This window comes from Leucopleurus acutus (genome assembly GCF_964270905.1).
Source record: "Leucopleurus acutus genome assembly, chromosome: 19".
Lineage (NCBI taxonomy): Eukaryota > Metazoa > Chordata > Mammalia > Artiodactyla > Delphinidae > Leucopleurus > Leucopleurus acutus.
In genome coordinates this window covers 7,381,409-7,395,497 of record NC_139161.1, presented here as the reverse complement: position 1 = coordinate 7,395,497, position 14,089 = coordinate 7,381,409, and the positions used below count along the sequence as shown (strand labels likewise).

Below are 14,089 nucleotides of genomic sequence, written 5' to 3'. Positions count from 1 at the left end.
TAAGCCACAGTCTTTGTAGGTTGATAGAAACCACCAGTCAAAGCAGATGCATATGGATTGTGGGGAAGCCTTCTTTAGTATCTAACATAGCTGGATTAAAACAAAAAAACTTAACCATTAAGCAAATCTTCACTTTAATCATTAATTTAGATTATAGCAAATATCAACTAGGTGCTAAAATTGAGTCTACCCTTAGCACGGGCACTTAACACTTATTAATGGGGATTTTGTGGACTTGCCTGAAGGCCACAGTGAGCTCTCAATTTTTGTCCTGCAAGATATTAGTTCTCCTTGATAAACAAGTAAACAAGATCCAGAAATGTTTATTGGTAATTTAACTCATTCTTGCCAAGGCTGCTAAGCAATGCTTCCAATGACTTCCATTGTGCAACAAGTTGTGCTCTAGCAATGTATTTACAAAGTTATTGCAATCTGCAATAATGATTTAAATACTGTTCATTGCCTGGATTTTCCAAAACACAATCAGATGCAATCAAGTGAAGCTCATGACATTTACATAATGTATAAACTAACAGATTTCCCTCAAAGTAGTTTATCTATGGAAGTACTGCTACATTATTCTTCTTTAAAGATGCCCAGGAAACAGTCCTAAATTAAAACGACACCTGGCTAGATGAGTATAAAGCACTTATCCTCTGTCTACCTATAAGAAATCACCCAGTGGCCAGAAACCTCCAAGTAACCGTCAATAAACTAGAATTTCATTTTCCTTTAATACAAGAGAATTAAGAAGTCTGAGAATCAATTGCAGGTAAAAGAATCCAAAAATGATTTAATGTCTTTGAGGTTTATATCCTCTTATAGGGTCAAAATAATGAGGTCAAAAACTTAATTTTTTTTTTTTGCCACGCTGCGCGGCTTGCGCAATCTCAGTTCCCAGACCAGGGATTGAACCTGGGCCACGGCAGTGAAAGCACCAAGTCTTAACCAATGGACTGACAGAGAATTCCCAAAACTGGGATTTTTTTTGACCATACCACACAGCATGCGGGATCTTAGTTCCCACTGGGGGTTGGACCTGTGTTCCCTGCAGTGGAAGCGCAGAATCTTAACCACTGGACGGCCAGGGAAGTCCCCAAACTGGGATGTTTTATTAAAGATGGCAGGTTTTTTGGTGACCTTTCAGCTATACACTTTTAACAATATAATTGTTATGTAGTAAGAAAGCCCAAAGTTAGCTAAATTTGTAGATACATTTCAGAATGTAAATTGCTCCAAAATTTCCCATTCTTCAGTCTGTTTTTATAAAACTCTTCTAAAATATGATGGACTTGTTCTAAATAAAGCTGCATTAAATTTAGTTTTTGTCAAAAAAAATAGACAAATTACCTAGCAAGAGGTCACATGGTTCTTGTGTTGAAAAGTACTAATACATGCATATTATCATTTTACTTAGTGCTAATCCAATACTTGGAAGTGTACAACAGAGGAAATTCTGATATAACCGTTATCTAAAAGGGATGGATTCCTCAAGTCTAGCACAAGTGCCCGCTACACCAATTTTCTGAAAGGATTAATTCCAAGTTTCCCTTAAAGTAAGAAATTCAACAGCTTACAAAAAAGAAAAGCCAACAAAATAATTATCCTTCAAACTATGTTACGAACAATCCTTGGTTTGGGAAAAGGAGGGCTCAAACTCTAGGACTTTAGTTGTGGTATAAGAATAAAGGGCAAGAAGCAAGCCAACAGGAACACAATTTTTGCTTTTGATGGATTCAACTGTGTTTGCCAAGACTGACATTATGATGAGTGGGAGTCAATTTTAATGCAAATCTCTTCTAGATTACTGCAAAATTAATGCATGTCACATAATCTCAAATAACATCAGGTACAAAAAAATACACAAAATTAACATATCAGAAAGTTTTAAAATGTAAAAAAAATTTGACAGGTAAAAAAATACAAACATTCAAAAAACAACAAGGAGTCTATATCTGTATTCAACAATGGGATCAATGCACTAGATAAGGTCATATTCAGGTTGGAACAAATTCCGGAAATTCATGCTACAAAAGAGAATGAAAAAAATGCTCGGCAGCTCAAAATTTTATAGCAAATATTGAAATCAAAATTAAAATGTTCGTGTCTCCTAACCCCCAAGGAAAACAAATGGGTTCACCTTTAATAAATAAATTCAGAGCCAACAAGTGTACTCGTGTCATCATGTGTCCTCATGCTTCCTGCTCCTCAGACCTGAATGAAGCTTTCCAAATCATCAAGGTTTCTGAATGCTCATAAACCTACCAAGAAAGACAACTGACTTCTATCTCTGATTTCTGGACACACACACACACACACACACACACACACACACACACACACACACACACACACACACACACACACACACACACACGAACAGATAACAGAAAATAAAGAGATGGGAACACCTCCAACCACCAACCACCCAATCAGGCCTGGGCATTTCATCTGCTGCTAAGCCACTTTAAGAGCCAAGACTGATTACTCTGTGCTTACCCCACGAGGAACGGAAAGACAGTTTTTAAACAAATGAGCATCAAGAGGACAAAGACTCATATTAACATTTACACAGCTGTTGACTTGTTTCACCTCTCAATTCCAACATGATCAGAAAGCCTTTCTAATATAGACTCCATAATATACTCAATGACAATGACAACACAACACAGAAACAGGTTGCTGAAACCAAGATTCACATTACTCAAAATGTTATCGGTATTTTTCTGAAAAAACGTGATCTGAGCAACCAGTGATTATAAATAAGTTCCAATAAGGTGAAGTTTGCAGATTTCCAAATCAAGACCCTACTGTTGCCTGACCACACCATTCATCTGATCACTGAATTCCCTGAGATAAGACCATCTCACCAAAGCCAGCGGCAGGACTGCAGAAAGAACTCCAGTAAGAAAGCAATGCAAATGGCCATATTAAAAAAGTTATAGTTAACGTGAGTCAGACTTAAGTCCACAAAAAGTTTCAAATGATTTCAACCAGTAACAGAGAATCTCACAAAGAAACCAATACACTTCCTAAAATCGATGTTCCCTTATCCCAGAAGAGTCTCCCAATGGGTCTCACTTCCATCAGTGACAAACAAGCGCTCCTCTTGTCTACTTCCTTCTACTCCAACACATGCTTCTTGCTCTTGGTTCACCAGGCAGCATTACCGTGTTCCCCTTAAGGGCTGTTCAACCCCCAACTTCCAAAATCTCCAGCAAGACTGAGGTACACTTGGGGATCCTTCTAAACTTGCTCACAACTTGGGAGACGAAGGGGATGTGGGGCACTCAAAGAGCATCACGGAAAAATGGAAACCAACATTGTGCTTAACAGGAGGGCCTGCCTCTTTTTCTCTTTCTTTCTCCCAAAGCATCTAGCACTAGGCAGTTGCTTGAAGTGCCTTGAGAGGCAATATTATAAAAAGACGACAGGGACCTACATTTAGACACAAGCAGATTCCCAGGAAGAGGCTTCCCATCTTACTGGACTCTCGTAGCATCAGCATTTGGGGCTCCCTCGGATGCCACATTTGGCTTGGGCCTGGGGACACATTCGGACCCCATCACCCTTGGGATCCCTGACTAGGGCTGGGTCAACTGTTTAAGTGAACTCAAGCAAGAGTGACCTCTGTGGACAACACACGGACCTCACGGACACAAAAGGCCCCCTGTGCACACTACATGGGTCGCCTGACAAGACTTCACGCTAACGGTCATTTATAAGCGGGTCTAGGGCTGGCCCCTTAGGAACTCATTCTGGTCGCGTCTTAGACTTCTTATCGCCCCTAAAGTGCCTGGGATTGTGGTTTTATGGTCTGAGGAACAGTTAGGCCTCGAAGGCCCGGCCTAAGATGTGTGCACTCCGCATCCCAAGCTCCCGCCTTCCCCACTCGGCGGCGGGGACCGGGTTTCCCGCCCCTCGGCCGACCAAAGGTTGATGGCAGTTGGAGGCAGTTGGGACCGGCCCCAGCAGGTTGGAACCGGTCTGGGCCGGGCCGGAGGAAGAAGGGGGGAGGGAGAGGCCGCCTCGCGCTCTCCCTGCGCGCGTGACTCACGCTGGCCGCTGACGTCAGGCGTGCGCCCGCGGCGGGGGGGGCTCTACGTACGTGTAGTGCTGCGGTTTCTCGGGCTGTGCCTGCAGCACCTGAGCGGTGGCGGCCGCGGGCGCCGAGGAAGCTGCGGAGCCGCCGGGCCCTGGGCCCTTCGACATGGTCCTGTCTTCCTGCCTCTTCGCCGCTCCCCTTTTATTATTCAGTCTGCGCGGTCCGCGCCGAGGCCCCAGTGCGCCTGCGCCGCGCCACGAGAACGTGAAGACCCCCCGCACGGCAGCAAGGGTTGCTGGGAGTTGTGGTCCTAGGTTCGGCTGGAATTTTACCGTCAGCCGAGGGTTGCTGCCGAAGGAACGGACCACAATACCCAGGGATCCTTGCGGATGGTGTCCCGGATGCTGAGGGCCCGCGACGGTTTCTGGGGATTGCAGTCCGGCTGCGTTTCTTCTTAACTGCGTCTTTCCAGGTTTGTAGTCGGGAGCCTTTCCCTGAAATTGGAGCCCCTGGAGTAGAAGAGGCCCAGAGCCAGGGAGGGCCTAACGACTGCTGGGAAACGGTTCCAAGTGTAATTGCACTGCCAACAGTGTAACAATTACCTCGCCTCCATACTTAGCACACCCTGGGCTCGGTTCTGATGCCGGCCCTGAGCAGTGGGCCTTTGAGCTTCAGGCACCTGGAGTCCGCCAACATCCTCATTCCTGTAGTGGGACCAAGCTGAGAGGCGTGAAGGAAAGTCTGCCCGTTGGAAGTCAGCTTAAGAAACCTTTGCTAACGAAGAGCTACACTACACAATACTCTGTTCCTGCGCCTTTGCTGAGGCGCTCCGTAAACCTTTACCAGCCCTGAAACCTGGAACTCCACGACTTGGGTCCCTTCTCAACTCGACACCTGGCTTGACCAACTTGTTTCCAGTACATTAAGGGCCAAGGACGAATTTAATCTCCGTCTAGCATAGTCTCAGGTACACTGGCAAGTTGCAGGGGCGTCGAGAAGCATCACAGTGTCCAGAGGAAGGGCCTGGGTTTGAGTAGGGAGTGCGATTTATAATCCACTCCAGTTTCCTGCTGCGGATGCCAGCGCTTCTACTGGTGAAAATGTCTCCTCCCTGCTTCCCGCCAGTTGGGCGAAGTTCTTCATAGATATTTTAACACTTGTTATTTAACTTTGTTTTCCATATTGAATCTATTTGAAACCATTGCTTTACAGACTAATTTACATTTTATGAGATAACGTTAACTAATGTTAATCTCATTAAAGAAACACATTCCGAATAACGAATAACCTTACCGGTGAAGCAGGGTGGGGTGAATGGAAAATTGTTAATGTTTAAGACTGATACATATCTATTTTATTTTGTTACGAGTAACTTCACATCAGAATCCAAATTGTCAGCCTACAAAGTTGAGAAACTGGTATTTCTTAAACATGTCAAATCAGTTGTTTAACCACTAGGGGCATTTGAAGATGAAAAATTCCAAAAGGATAAAAAAGTTGTGTATTGCTTTACTATTATTAAATCCAAATAATTGGCATATATGCTATCCCCAAAATACCCAAGTGTGATTTGAATGAAGAAATATAGTTAAGAGTGCTAGATTTTAAATAAGGGTATGAGCTTCAGAATAAGTGTGTACTGGTAGAATTGGGAGATGATACCATCCAAACTGCTTAATTTACAGAAGAGGAAACCAAAACTCAGAGAGGTTAAGTAACTTGTGCGAAGTTACTCAGCAAGTCTGACAGAACAGGAACTAGGACAGTAGCCTACATGCTGCATCATGTTTTGCGTTGTTTTGACTGTATTAACATTTTCAGTTGTTCCCTATTTCCTGTGTCGCTTTTCCTCCCCTGCGTCCACTTAGGAAAAAGAAGAACATAGCGAAAAGACGGCCAAGTAAGAGGGACAAACTGTTTCCACTAATCATCCTTAAATGGATGCATGTAAATTCATACCTAGTTTCTCCTGGAGCAGTTTTAGTTCCTCTGTAGTAATTAGCAAAACTGGGGACGGGGATGGGGGGCGCGGCAGATAACTAGACTATTTCTCCCGTAGAAAACATGGGACAGACAGGGTTCTGGATCTCCTAGAAAAGCTTTGGAACACAAAATGGGTGTTAATTCAGGAGTCCATTCTTTCTCCAGGCCATCTGAGCAGTCAAAAAAAGATGACAGGGTATTTTTCTTGTTACATCCCAGGACATTTGACAGCCTCTTATGTGAGAGGTAACCAGCGCCCTGTTTCTCGGCTTTACCCGGGTTCTGAGAACAGGGCATCTTGGTTTGTCTTCTCAGTCTGGCATGAATGAAACAGCTTAATTTTTCCCCTACCCTAAACTTTGAGCAGAAGGCAGAAAACTAAAGTTGATTGAATTATCACATAAAAGTTTAGATATATAATAATTAAATACATACTGTGCGTGTTATGATTGAGAGGGCTGAAATAACGAGAGGAATTTGGAAATAGAGGTTGGGTCAAAGGCGTTTTTTGCCATAGCTGCTTTTTCAAACTGCATTTTTTTCCTCACTATTGATGGTGAGAGGGGGAACTCTGGTGTCAGGAGTAAATTTTTGAGGTATTTGTATTTATGTATAATAATTCTCTGAGTTGAAATCTATATGTACCTGGTTTTGCTGCTTTTTTATTTTAATAATTTAAAATATTCGGTGAGGGACTTCCCTGGCTCTCCAGTGGTTAGGGCTCCGCACTTCCACCGCAGGGGGCGCGGGTTCCATCCCTGACCGGGAGCCTGAGATCCCACATGCCGCACGGCACGGCCAACGAATAAATAAATCAGTTCGGTGAACCCAGAGTAAGAACTGCGGAGTAGAATGCCCAAGGCTCTGTTTCAATTTTCTGGGCTTTGTTTGGCGGGTCTTAACCTTAAGCCTGCTTTGATATTTTATATAACTGAGTCACCTGAAAAACTAAATATTAAAATCCACTCAAGACATTTAGGCAAAGGTAGGGATTACCATTTTTATACATTTGTCCTGTTTCTTCACAAGTAACACATTCCAGGATATACCATTAAATACAAGTGAACGTATTTAATTTAGTTGTCTTTTGTTTGCTCTTTATGGACATGCAAATACAGTTTTAGAACTGACTATTCCCATTCTGGCTGTAGTCATTTAGTTCAGTTGAATTACATAATTTTAAAAATATGTTGCTTAGTGGGTTACTTCTTGTTTAAGCATTTTGAAATCACAAAGTATTTTGTGATGGTCTAATAACATACAAAACAGTACTTCTAAAATAATTTATTGACATTTGTTTTTTGTATCTATTATTTACCCCTCCCCACCAAACAAAAGAACTCCCATTTGATTGAAAAGTAATCACAGGGAATACATTTTTTTTATATATTGGAAAATATTTATAAAATTTTCGTTAAAGAAACCTCTCCTCCTCCTGCATTGTATTAGCTTGATGCAAATAAGGTTAGGCTCCTTCCCGTCCCGACTCTTTAAGTCCTGATAGGGACCAGTGCAATTCATTTGCATTGACTTTCTATTGTAGAGCTTTGAAACCAAGGGAAGGATCCAAACATAGCTCCATTTTATCCAATCAGAAGAGCCGCTTAGTGCTAAACTCTGATTCGTCCATTCCGCTTTCCATTTATCCAATCATTAGGCCACTTTAACAGCCAATCAGTGGTCTAGATGTCCGCCAATCAGCGAACGGGGCCGAAGCACGGCCTTTGTGTCGGGGGATGTCAGCGCGTCGGCGAAAGCGTCAGCCAATAGAAAAAGTCGTTGGTGTATGCAAATTAAGGTCCTATTACGCAGAGACGCAGCGTGAAGCGTGAGTATAAAAACGGAGGCATAGGGGGGGCCTGGAACGCAGAGCGGTTTGGTCGTTAGTCGGAGGAGCTTCTTCCGTTAGTTCGGCGACTGCGGCTCTTCATTGGGCAGCAGGAGCGGCGCGGCTGTCGGAGAAGCGGCGTAGAACTTAGGCATTGGGTAAGTGTTCTTGGGTTTACGCGTGACATGAGGCCCTGTCAGCCGTTGGTGTCGCGGGCCGCGGCCGTTGAGAGCCGAGTGCCGGCCGCTGCGGGCTGCCCAGGCTGCTTGCTGGCGCCGGCGTGGGGACGGGTGGTTTTCCCTTGGGGCTTCGTTCCGGAACCATGTCTCCGCCTCTTTCCCGCTGGTGATTCAGAGGTCCCGACGCCGGGTTCCGGGCAGCCGGGCCTCCGCCCGTCGAGGAGGGGAAGTGACTCCTCCCCGCGCTCCCCCTCCCGGGGGAGGCTGCTGCTACTTGCAGCCTGAGTCATTAGGGGAGGGGGAGGAGGCGGCAGCCCTCGGCCATCTGCCGCCCGCCTTGGGGTGGGAGGAGGCGGGAGGGTAGGGGCGCCGGGCGTCCCGCCCCCCGCAGCCCGGGAGGCGAGCGCCGCGGCCCCGGAGTCAGGGATTTGTTCCGCAGGTGAAAGAAAATGGCCCGAACCAAGCAGACTGCTCGTAAGTCCACGGGCGGCAAAGCGCCCCGCAAACAGCTGGCCACTAAAGCCGCCAGGAAAAGCGCCCCCTCTACCGGCGGGGTGAAAAAACCTCATCGCTACAGGTAGGCAGCGCGGCAGGAAAACAATGACTCGGCGGCGCGCCGCGAGCGGGACGCTTCCTGCTGCTTGATCAGCGCTCTCGGTTAACCGGTGTCCCTTTACGCCCTCCTCTTCGCCTCAGGCCCGGGACCGTTGCGCTTCGAGAAATCCGTCGTTACCAGAAATCCACCGAGCTTCTGATCCGGAAGCTGCCTTTCCAGAGGTTGGTGAGGGAGATCGCCCAGGATTTCAAAACCGACTTGAGGTTCCAGAGTGCCGCCATTGGTGCGCTTCAGGTGAGGTGGCCGAGCTGCGTGCGGCAGGGGCGGAGGGCTTGCGCGCGGTTCTCCTCGGAGAGAGTTAATAGTGTGGCTCTTGTCCTCAACAGGAGGCTAGTGAAGCGTACCTGGTGGGTTTGTTTGAAGATACTAATCTGTGTGCCATCCACGCTAAGAGAGTCACCATCATGCCCAAAGACATCCAGTTGGCTCGCCGGATACGGGGAGAGAGAGCTTAAGTGAAGGCAGTTTTTATGGTGTTTTGTAGTAAATTCTGTAAAATACTTTGGTTTAATTTGTGATTTTTTTGTAAGAAATTGTTTATAATATGTTGCATTTGTACTTAAGTCATTCCATCTTTCACTCAGGATGAATGCGAAAAGTGACTGACTGTTCACAGACCTCAGTGATGTGAGCACTGTTGCTCAGGAGTGACAAGTTGCTAATATGCAGAAGGGATGGGTGATATTTCTTGCTTCTCATGATGCATGTTTCTGTATGTTAATGACTTGTTGGGTAGCTATTAAGGTACTAGAATTGATAAATGTGTACAGGGTCCTTTTGCAATAAAACTGGTTATGACTTGATCCAAGTGTTTAACAATTGGGGCTGTTAAGTCTGACCATACATCACTGTGATAGAATGTGGGCTTTTTCAAGGGTGAAGATACAAGTCTTAACCACAGTGTAACTTACAGTTTCCTTATTAAAAAAAAAAAAAAGTAAACCTGGCAGCTATAGAATACACTATGTGCATTTATAATAGCTATTTTATATATTGTAGTGTCAACATTTTTAAATTAAATGTTTTACATTCACATGTGGTGGGGAGTCTTGTCATTAAGGTGTGTGTAACATAGAGTCCGGTTGGTTTTCTCCTAACTAGACTGCACTTGTTTTTCATACGTAGTAAGATGCTTTGTGCATTATACCTTGCATAAGTCCTCATTCTACCACATGTTAACTAATCCTCTAGCTGATAATGCAGACACTAACGGGGGGATTTATTTATAAGGGCTCTAGAATATAATACAAGTTATTCACACCAGCATCATCTGTTACTAATATAGTAGTTAGTGCAGCTTTTCTTTGTGTTGTGGTTGGTCTCATAACTAGGTTGAGTTTTTCTCTACCAGGAGGGAACAATACTGAACTTCTTTTCCTTGTGGAGTTTGTATTATAATAACCCTTAGGGTAAACTTGCTGTGGGGGAGGGACACACAGCTTCAGCTCATGGAACCTCTGCCGGTTAAAATGGTGTCATCTGGTATAAGGTCCTGGGAAAAATCACTTCATAGAGATGCTTTCCAAGTGGTTTTCAAACTTATTCTTCTATTGAAGTTTTTAGGTCACTTATGTATGTTGACTAAATTTACAAATAAACTTGTTTATCCAACTAAGTGTCAAAAACCTAAATTGAATGTTGAAAGCTTAATACATCTTTTATCTAGGTCCTTTAAGTTTATTTCAGGTTTTGCTTGGTAGACAAAGGAAACATTTATTTGCAGAAATATTTCTACAAAGCATGTAAAGAGCTCTCTGCTCTATAAAAATGCCATGACAGCTGTATATGCAGTGTGGGCTTAAGATTGTATTAATATGATTCTCCCCCCTGCCCCTCTGTTGTGAAGGAAAGTAAATTTCTTTGAAATTCCAGGACTCAAATTTGGCGTCTGTTCCTGAACCTGTTTGTGAAGCACGTTTATAGATCTCTTCATAAAGTGAGTTATTTTAAGACAAGTCCACAGGTATAGAATCTTTAGTTTAAGCCGCCTTTTCAGTATGAAACTAGTGTTCTTGACCAATGATGGCCACCAGTGAAGCATAGTATGTCAGCGGGACATGGGCACAAGAACCACACTTACCAGACAAAAGAATTCTGTATAATTTGAAGTCAGTAGTTGTAGGAAGTCTCTATGCCACGATAAAACAGTTTGGTGGGTGTTTTTTTAAGTTTGGACTAGTTTCAAATTTAGGGTTTAAGGGGTTTAGGATTGGAAAGAGGCAAGGCAGATTAGGATTGGGAATCTTGGTAATTTAGTGAGCTTTTTATGAGGTGTCGAAATTTGATACAGTATATGAACTGGTTTCCTAGAAGGTCCATCATAACGAGTTCTGGAACCAATTACTTGCATTGTTCTTGTGAAGGACATTGAAATCCTAGCCAGTGGAATGTGGTGTGGAGTGGGAGTTACAAACACAAGTAGAGAAACGGCTATGGTGATGCGTCTCCTTGAGTTACCACTCGAGCTAGAGTAGGTGACAGACTTTCTCACGAAGTCTGCATCCCAAGGTAGGATTTTACTGGGCAGCTTGGAATCTGCTAAAATAGTGCAACTTACACACTTTTAATTTTTAAGTCGACAGGCAGAAATATTTTCTGGTTCTAGGGAACTGCCCACATGTTATAATATCCATGGGTTAAGATGGTAGAACAGAGTCTGAGGAGAAAAGCAAGCAAAAATTGGAGCTGATGAAGACATCTTGTGCTGTTGATGGGTGAGACAAAAATAAAGCTTTTAAAGTTGAGACTTCCTCATCTTGTTAATGGTCTTCGTTTGGATGATGATGTTTTTCTTTCACAAAGTTTTGTAGGGGAATGTCCAGGAAGCCTTGCCTTCTGACTCAGCTGGTAGTTGGGGGTGGGGGGTGGGGAGTGCATTCCTCAGCTCTCCCTGATAGTTGTGTCCGGGGGCTCCCCTCCCTGGTTCCTTGCAAGCACTGTTCCTTGCTTGGTGTCAGGTGTTGGGGCTGGGGTTTGCCTCAGTAGGAAAGCAGGCCCCTTCTGGAACACTTTCAGGTTGGGCAGCAGAGGGTGGACACAGTCTAGCCAGCTGTCTGCCACTGGATCAGGAGGAAACTCCAGGGCTTGCCCTTAAGCTTCTGCAGGCAAGGGCCAACCTGCCTATGGGAGCAACAGCAGGTCAGGGATCAGTTCCTCAGGCCTGTGGCCAACCTACCCTGCCACAGAGAAGGGGGAGGTGTAGTTTTCAGCACACTTTCTGTAGCGGTCGTCTCACTGGGTAGGCTAGGCCCAGGAGCCTTGAGCCTCCACCCTGGGCATCCAGTCCTCACCCCTACCTCCCCATCCCTTCACAGTCACCTCACCACGGCAGTCACAGCATATTTCCCTGGGCCCCACCTTGGGCGCTGATAAAAGAACACAGCTGAGCTCAATGTGGTCTGAGCTCCACAGTCTCTTCCTTCCCTAAACCCGTTGGCGGTCACACCTGCTTCTGTAGGCGTTCCTCAGGGGTGTCACCAGCCCAGACCATTCCATCGAGCTGGGCCTGGCTTCTGGCCAGCAACTCCAGCACAAGCAGCCAGCCTTCCACCTACCTTCCTGAAGGCAAGCCTGGAGGAAGGAAGGAAGGAAGAACTGGTCCTTGCCCAGGTTGCTAACCCAAATCCCTGCAGCCTGCTCAGAGGAGGCTGATGTCCTTGGCCAGGTGGCCGGCCTTTTGGCCCCTGACCCCTTTGGGTCGGCAGGTCTGGGGGATGAGCGAGGCTGTGGGCCGAGGTGGGTGGGTGCAGCTGGGACAGCTTTGCGCATATTCACAGAGGGTGTGCTGTGAGCAGGGATCAGAGGCTGCTGTCCTCCCTCCTGGGGTGGGTGGAGAGGTGCCTGCTCCCTGTTCTGCCTGCTGCCCAGCTGCCCCTGGCAGTGAGGGAATCCCACCCCGACAATCAGCATTGTTCCAAGCAGAGTCATGGGCCTTGTGTGTGATGTGTCCCCAGCCTGTCCTGGTGTCCTCACCTGAGCACTATGTCCAGTGTCCAGCCAGGGACCCTCGCCCCCGTTCCACCTACCCCATTGCCCTTCCTGAGAAGCTAAGAGGTTCTGCAGACACCCCCCTACACCCCAGCTAGGGAAGCAAGGCGGGGGGTGGCGGGGCAGCTCTTCAGGGAGGCCGTGACTCTTGGAGGAGCTAAAAGGCCACATGGGGTCTGGAAAGGGGCACAGAGGGGCGTGGTTGGGCAGTCAGTGTCTGAGGTCTTCTCTCTGGCAGCTACCCAGCCCCCCTTCAGGGAGCTGCAGTTCTGGGAATATACACAGTGGAAGGGAGAGTGGGCTGAAAGGAAGAAGGCCATCTCCAATTCACCAGTACTGGTGGCAAGAAGGGCTCTGGGGAAGGGAGGCTGGTGGGCTGCAGGCTTCGGGCTGGCCGCCTCTGGCTGAGGGGTATGTGAGGGGCTGCACACGTCCGCAGGGAGATGGTGCCCAGGCTCCGTTAACCTCTACTCCGTTCCCACCCTCTCTGTCGGACACACTAGGCTCCAGGACCTTTCCCATAAGCGCCTCACTGCCTGGCACTGAGCCAAGAGCATCAGCAGAGGGGACGGGATGGGGTTGGGTCCAAGGCCCAGCCTTCATGAACCTGAGGGTCCTGTGACAGTCCGAGGGCCTCTCCCTCCTCAATGCCCTGCCTTTGACCAGCCTCAGTCCTCCTGCCCACCCACGGTGGCCTGGAGACCTGCCAGCTGCTGTGCCTAGGGCGAGGTGCAGGGAGAGACAGCCGCAGCTGCATCTTGTGAGTCTGGATTTGCTCCCTGCCTAGCCATCAGCAGGGTGGTCGTCAGCCTAGAGGGCAGGAGCTTCAGGGACACGGTGGGGGTACCAAATAAAGACGAGGCCTGCAGCTGGTGCCTCTTAGCGGGGCATCTGAGGCCGGGGATGGACAAGAAGCTCCCGGTGCTCCAAAGGCAAGACCTGAGTCTGGTCTGCCTCTGGAGTCGTGCCTGGCACACAGCACAGACTCTGGGCGTGTTTGCTGGCCAACCCAAAGCCCTGGCAGCCCCACAGCGCATCTGGCTGGATCTGCTTCTGGCATGGGTGGCCAAGAATCAGTCAGGTTCCCAAGAGCTTTGGTTACTGGCCTGGCTTCCAAATTGGGAGGGTTCCATGTAGGAACTGGGGCTCCAGGGGTCCAGGAGAGCAGCTGCCCCTCCTGTTCCTTGCTATGAGGCTGAGCTTTGGATTTTAATTCTTCAGTAAGCAGAGGCTGGCAGAGCAGAGGCTGCGGCAGGTCAAAGTGCTCCTGGGGACAGGGTGGTTACAGTACAACCAATCTCAGTATCAGACAGACCCAGGTTCAAGACCCAGCTGTCCTACTTGGATGAGTTCCTTAACCCATTTGTGCTTCTTTTCCTCATCTGTAAAATGGGAATAAAACCAGTGTCTACCCAATAGGCTTGTAAGGATTTAATGAAACAATGTGTGCA

At 46.9% G+C, this 14,089-nt stretch overlaps 2 protein-coding genes across 2 annotated transcripts in view; one reads left to right on the top strand and one right to left on the bottom strand.

Moving 5' to 3' along the window:
- UNK (unk zinc finger) overlaps positions 1–4,301 on the bottom strand; it is a 33,505-nt gene extending 29,204 nt beyond the window's left edge. Inside the window, exon 1 of the mRNA XM_082860946.1 lies at positions 4,109–4,301. Within this exon, the coding sequence (XP_082717072.1) occupies positions 4,109–4,212 (104 nt within the window). The 5' untranslated portion in view covers positions 4,213–4,301. The remainder of the gene's footprint in view (positions 1–4,108) is intronic.
- Positions 4,302–7,895: 3,594 nt separating this feature from the next.
- Positions 7,896–10,262, top strand: H3-3B (H3.3 histone B). Its single transcript, XM_082861372.1, has 4 exons — positions 7,896–8,014; positions 8,475–8,612; positions 8,732–8,885; positions 8,978–10,262. Exons 2-4 carry the CDS (start codon positions 8,485–8,487, stop codon positions 9,104–9,106), a joined length of 411 nt encoding a protein of 136 aa, XP_082717498.1. The 5' UTR covers positions 7,896–8,014; positions 8,475–8,484; the 3' UTR covers positions 9,107–10,262.
- Positions 10,263–14,089: the final 3,827 nt, after the last annotated feature.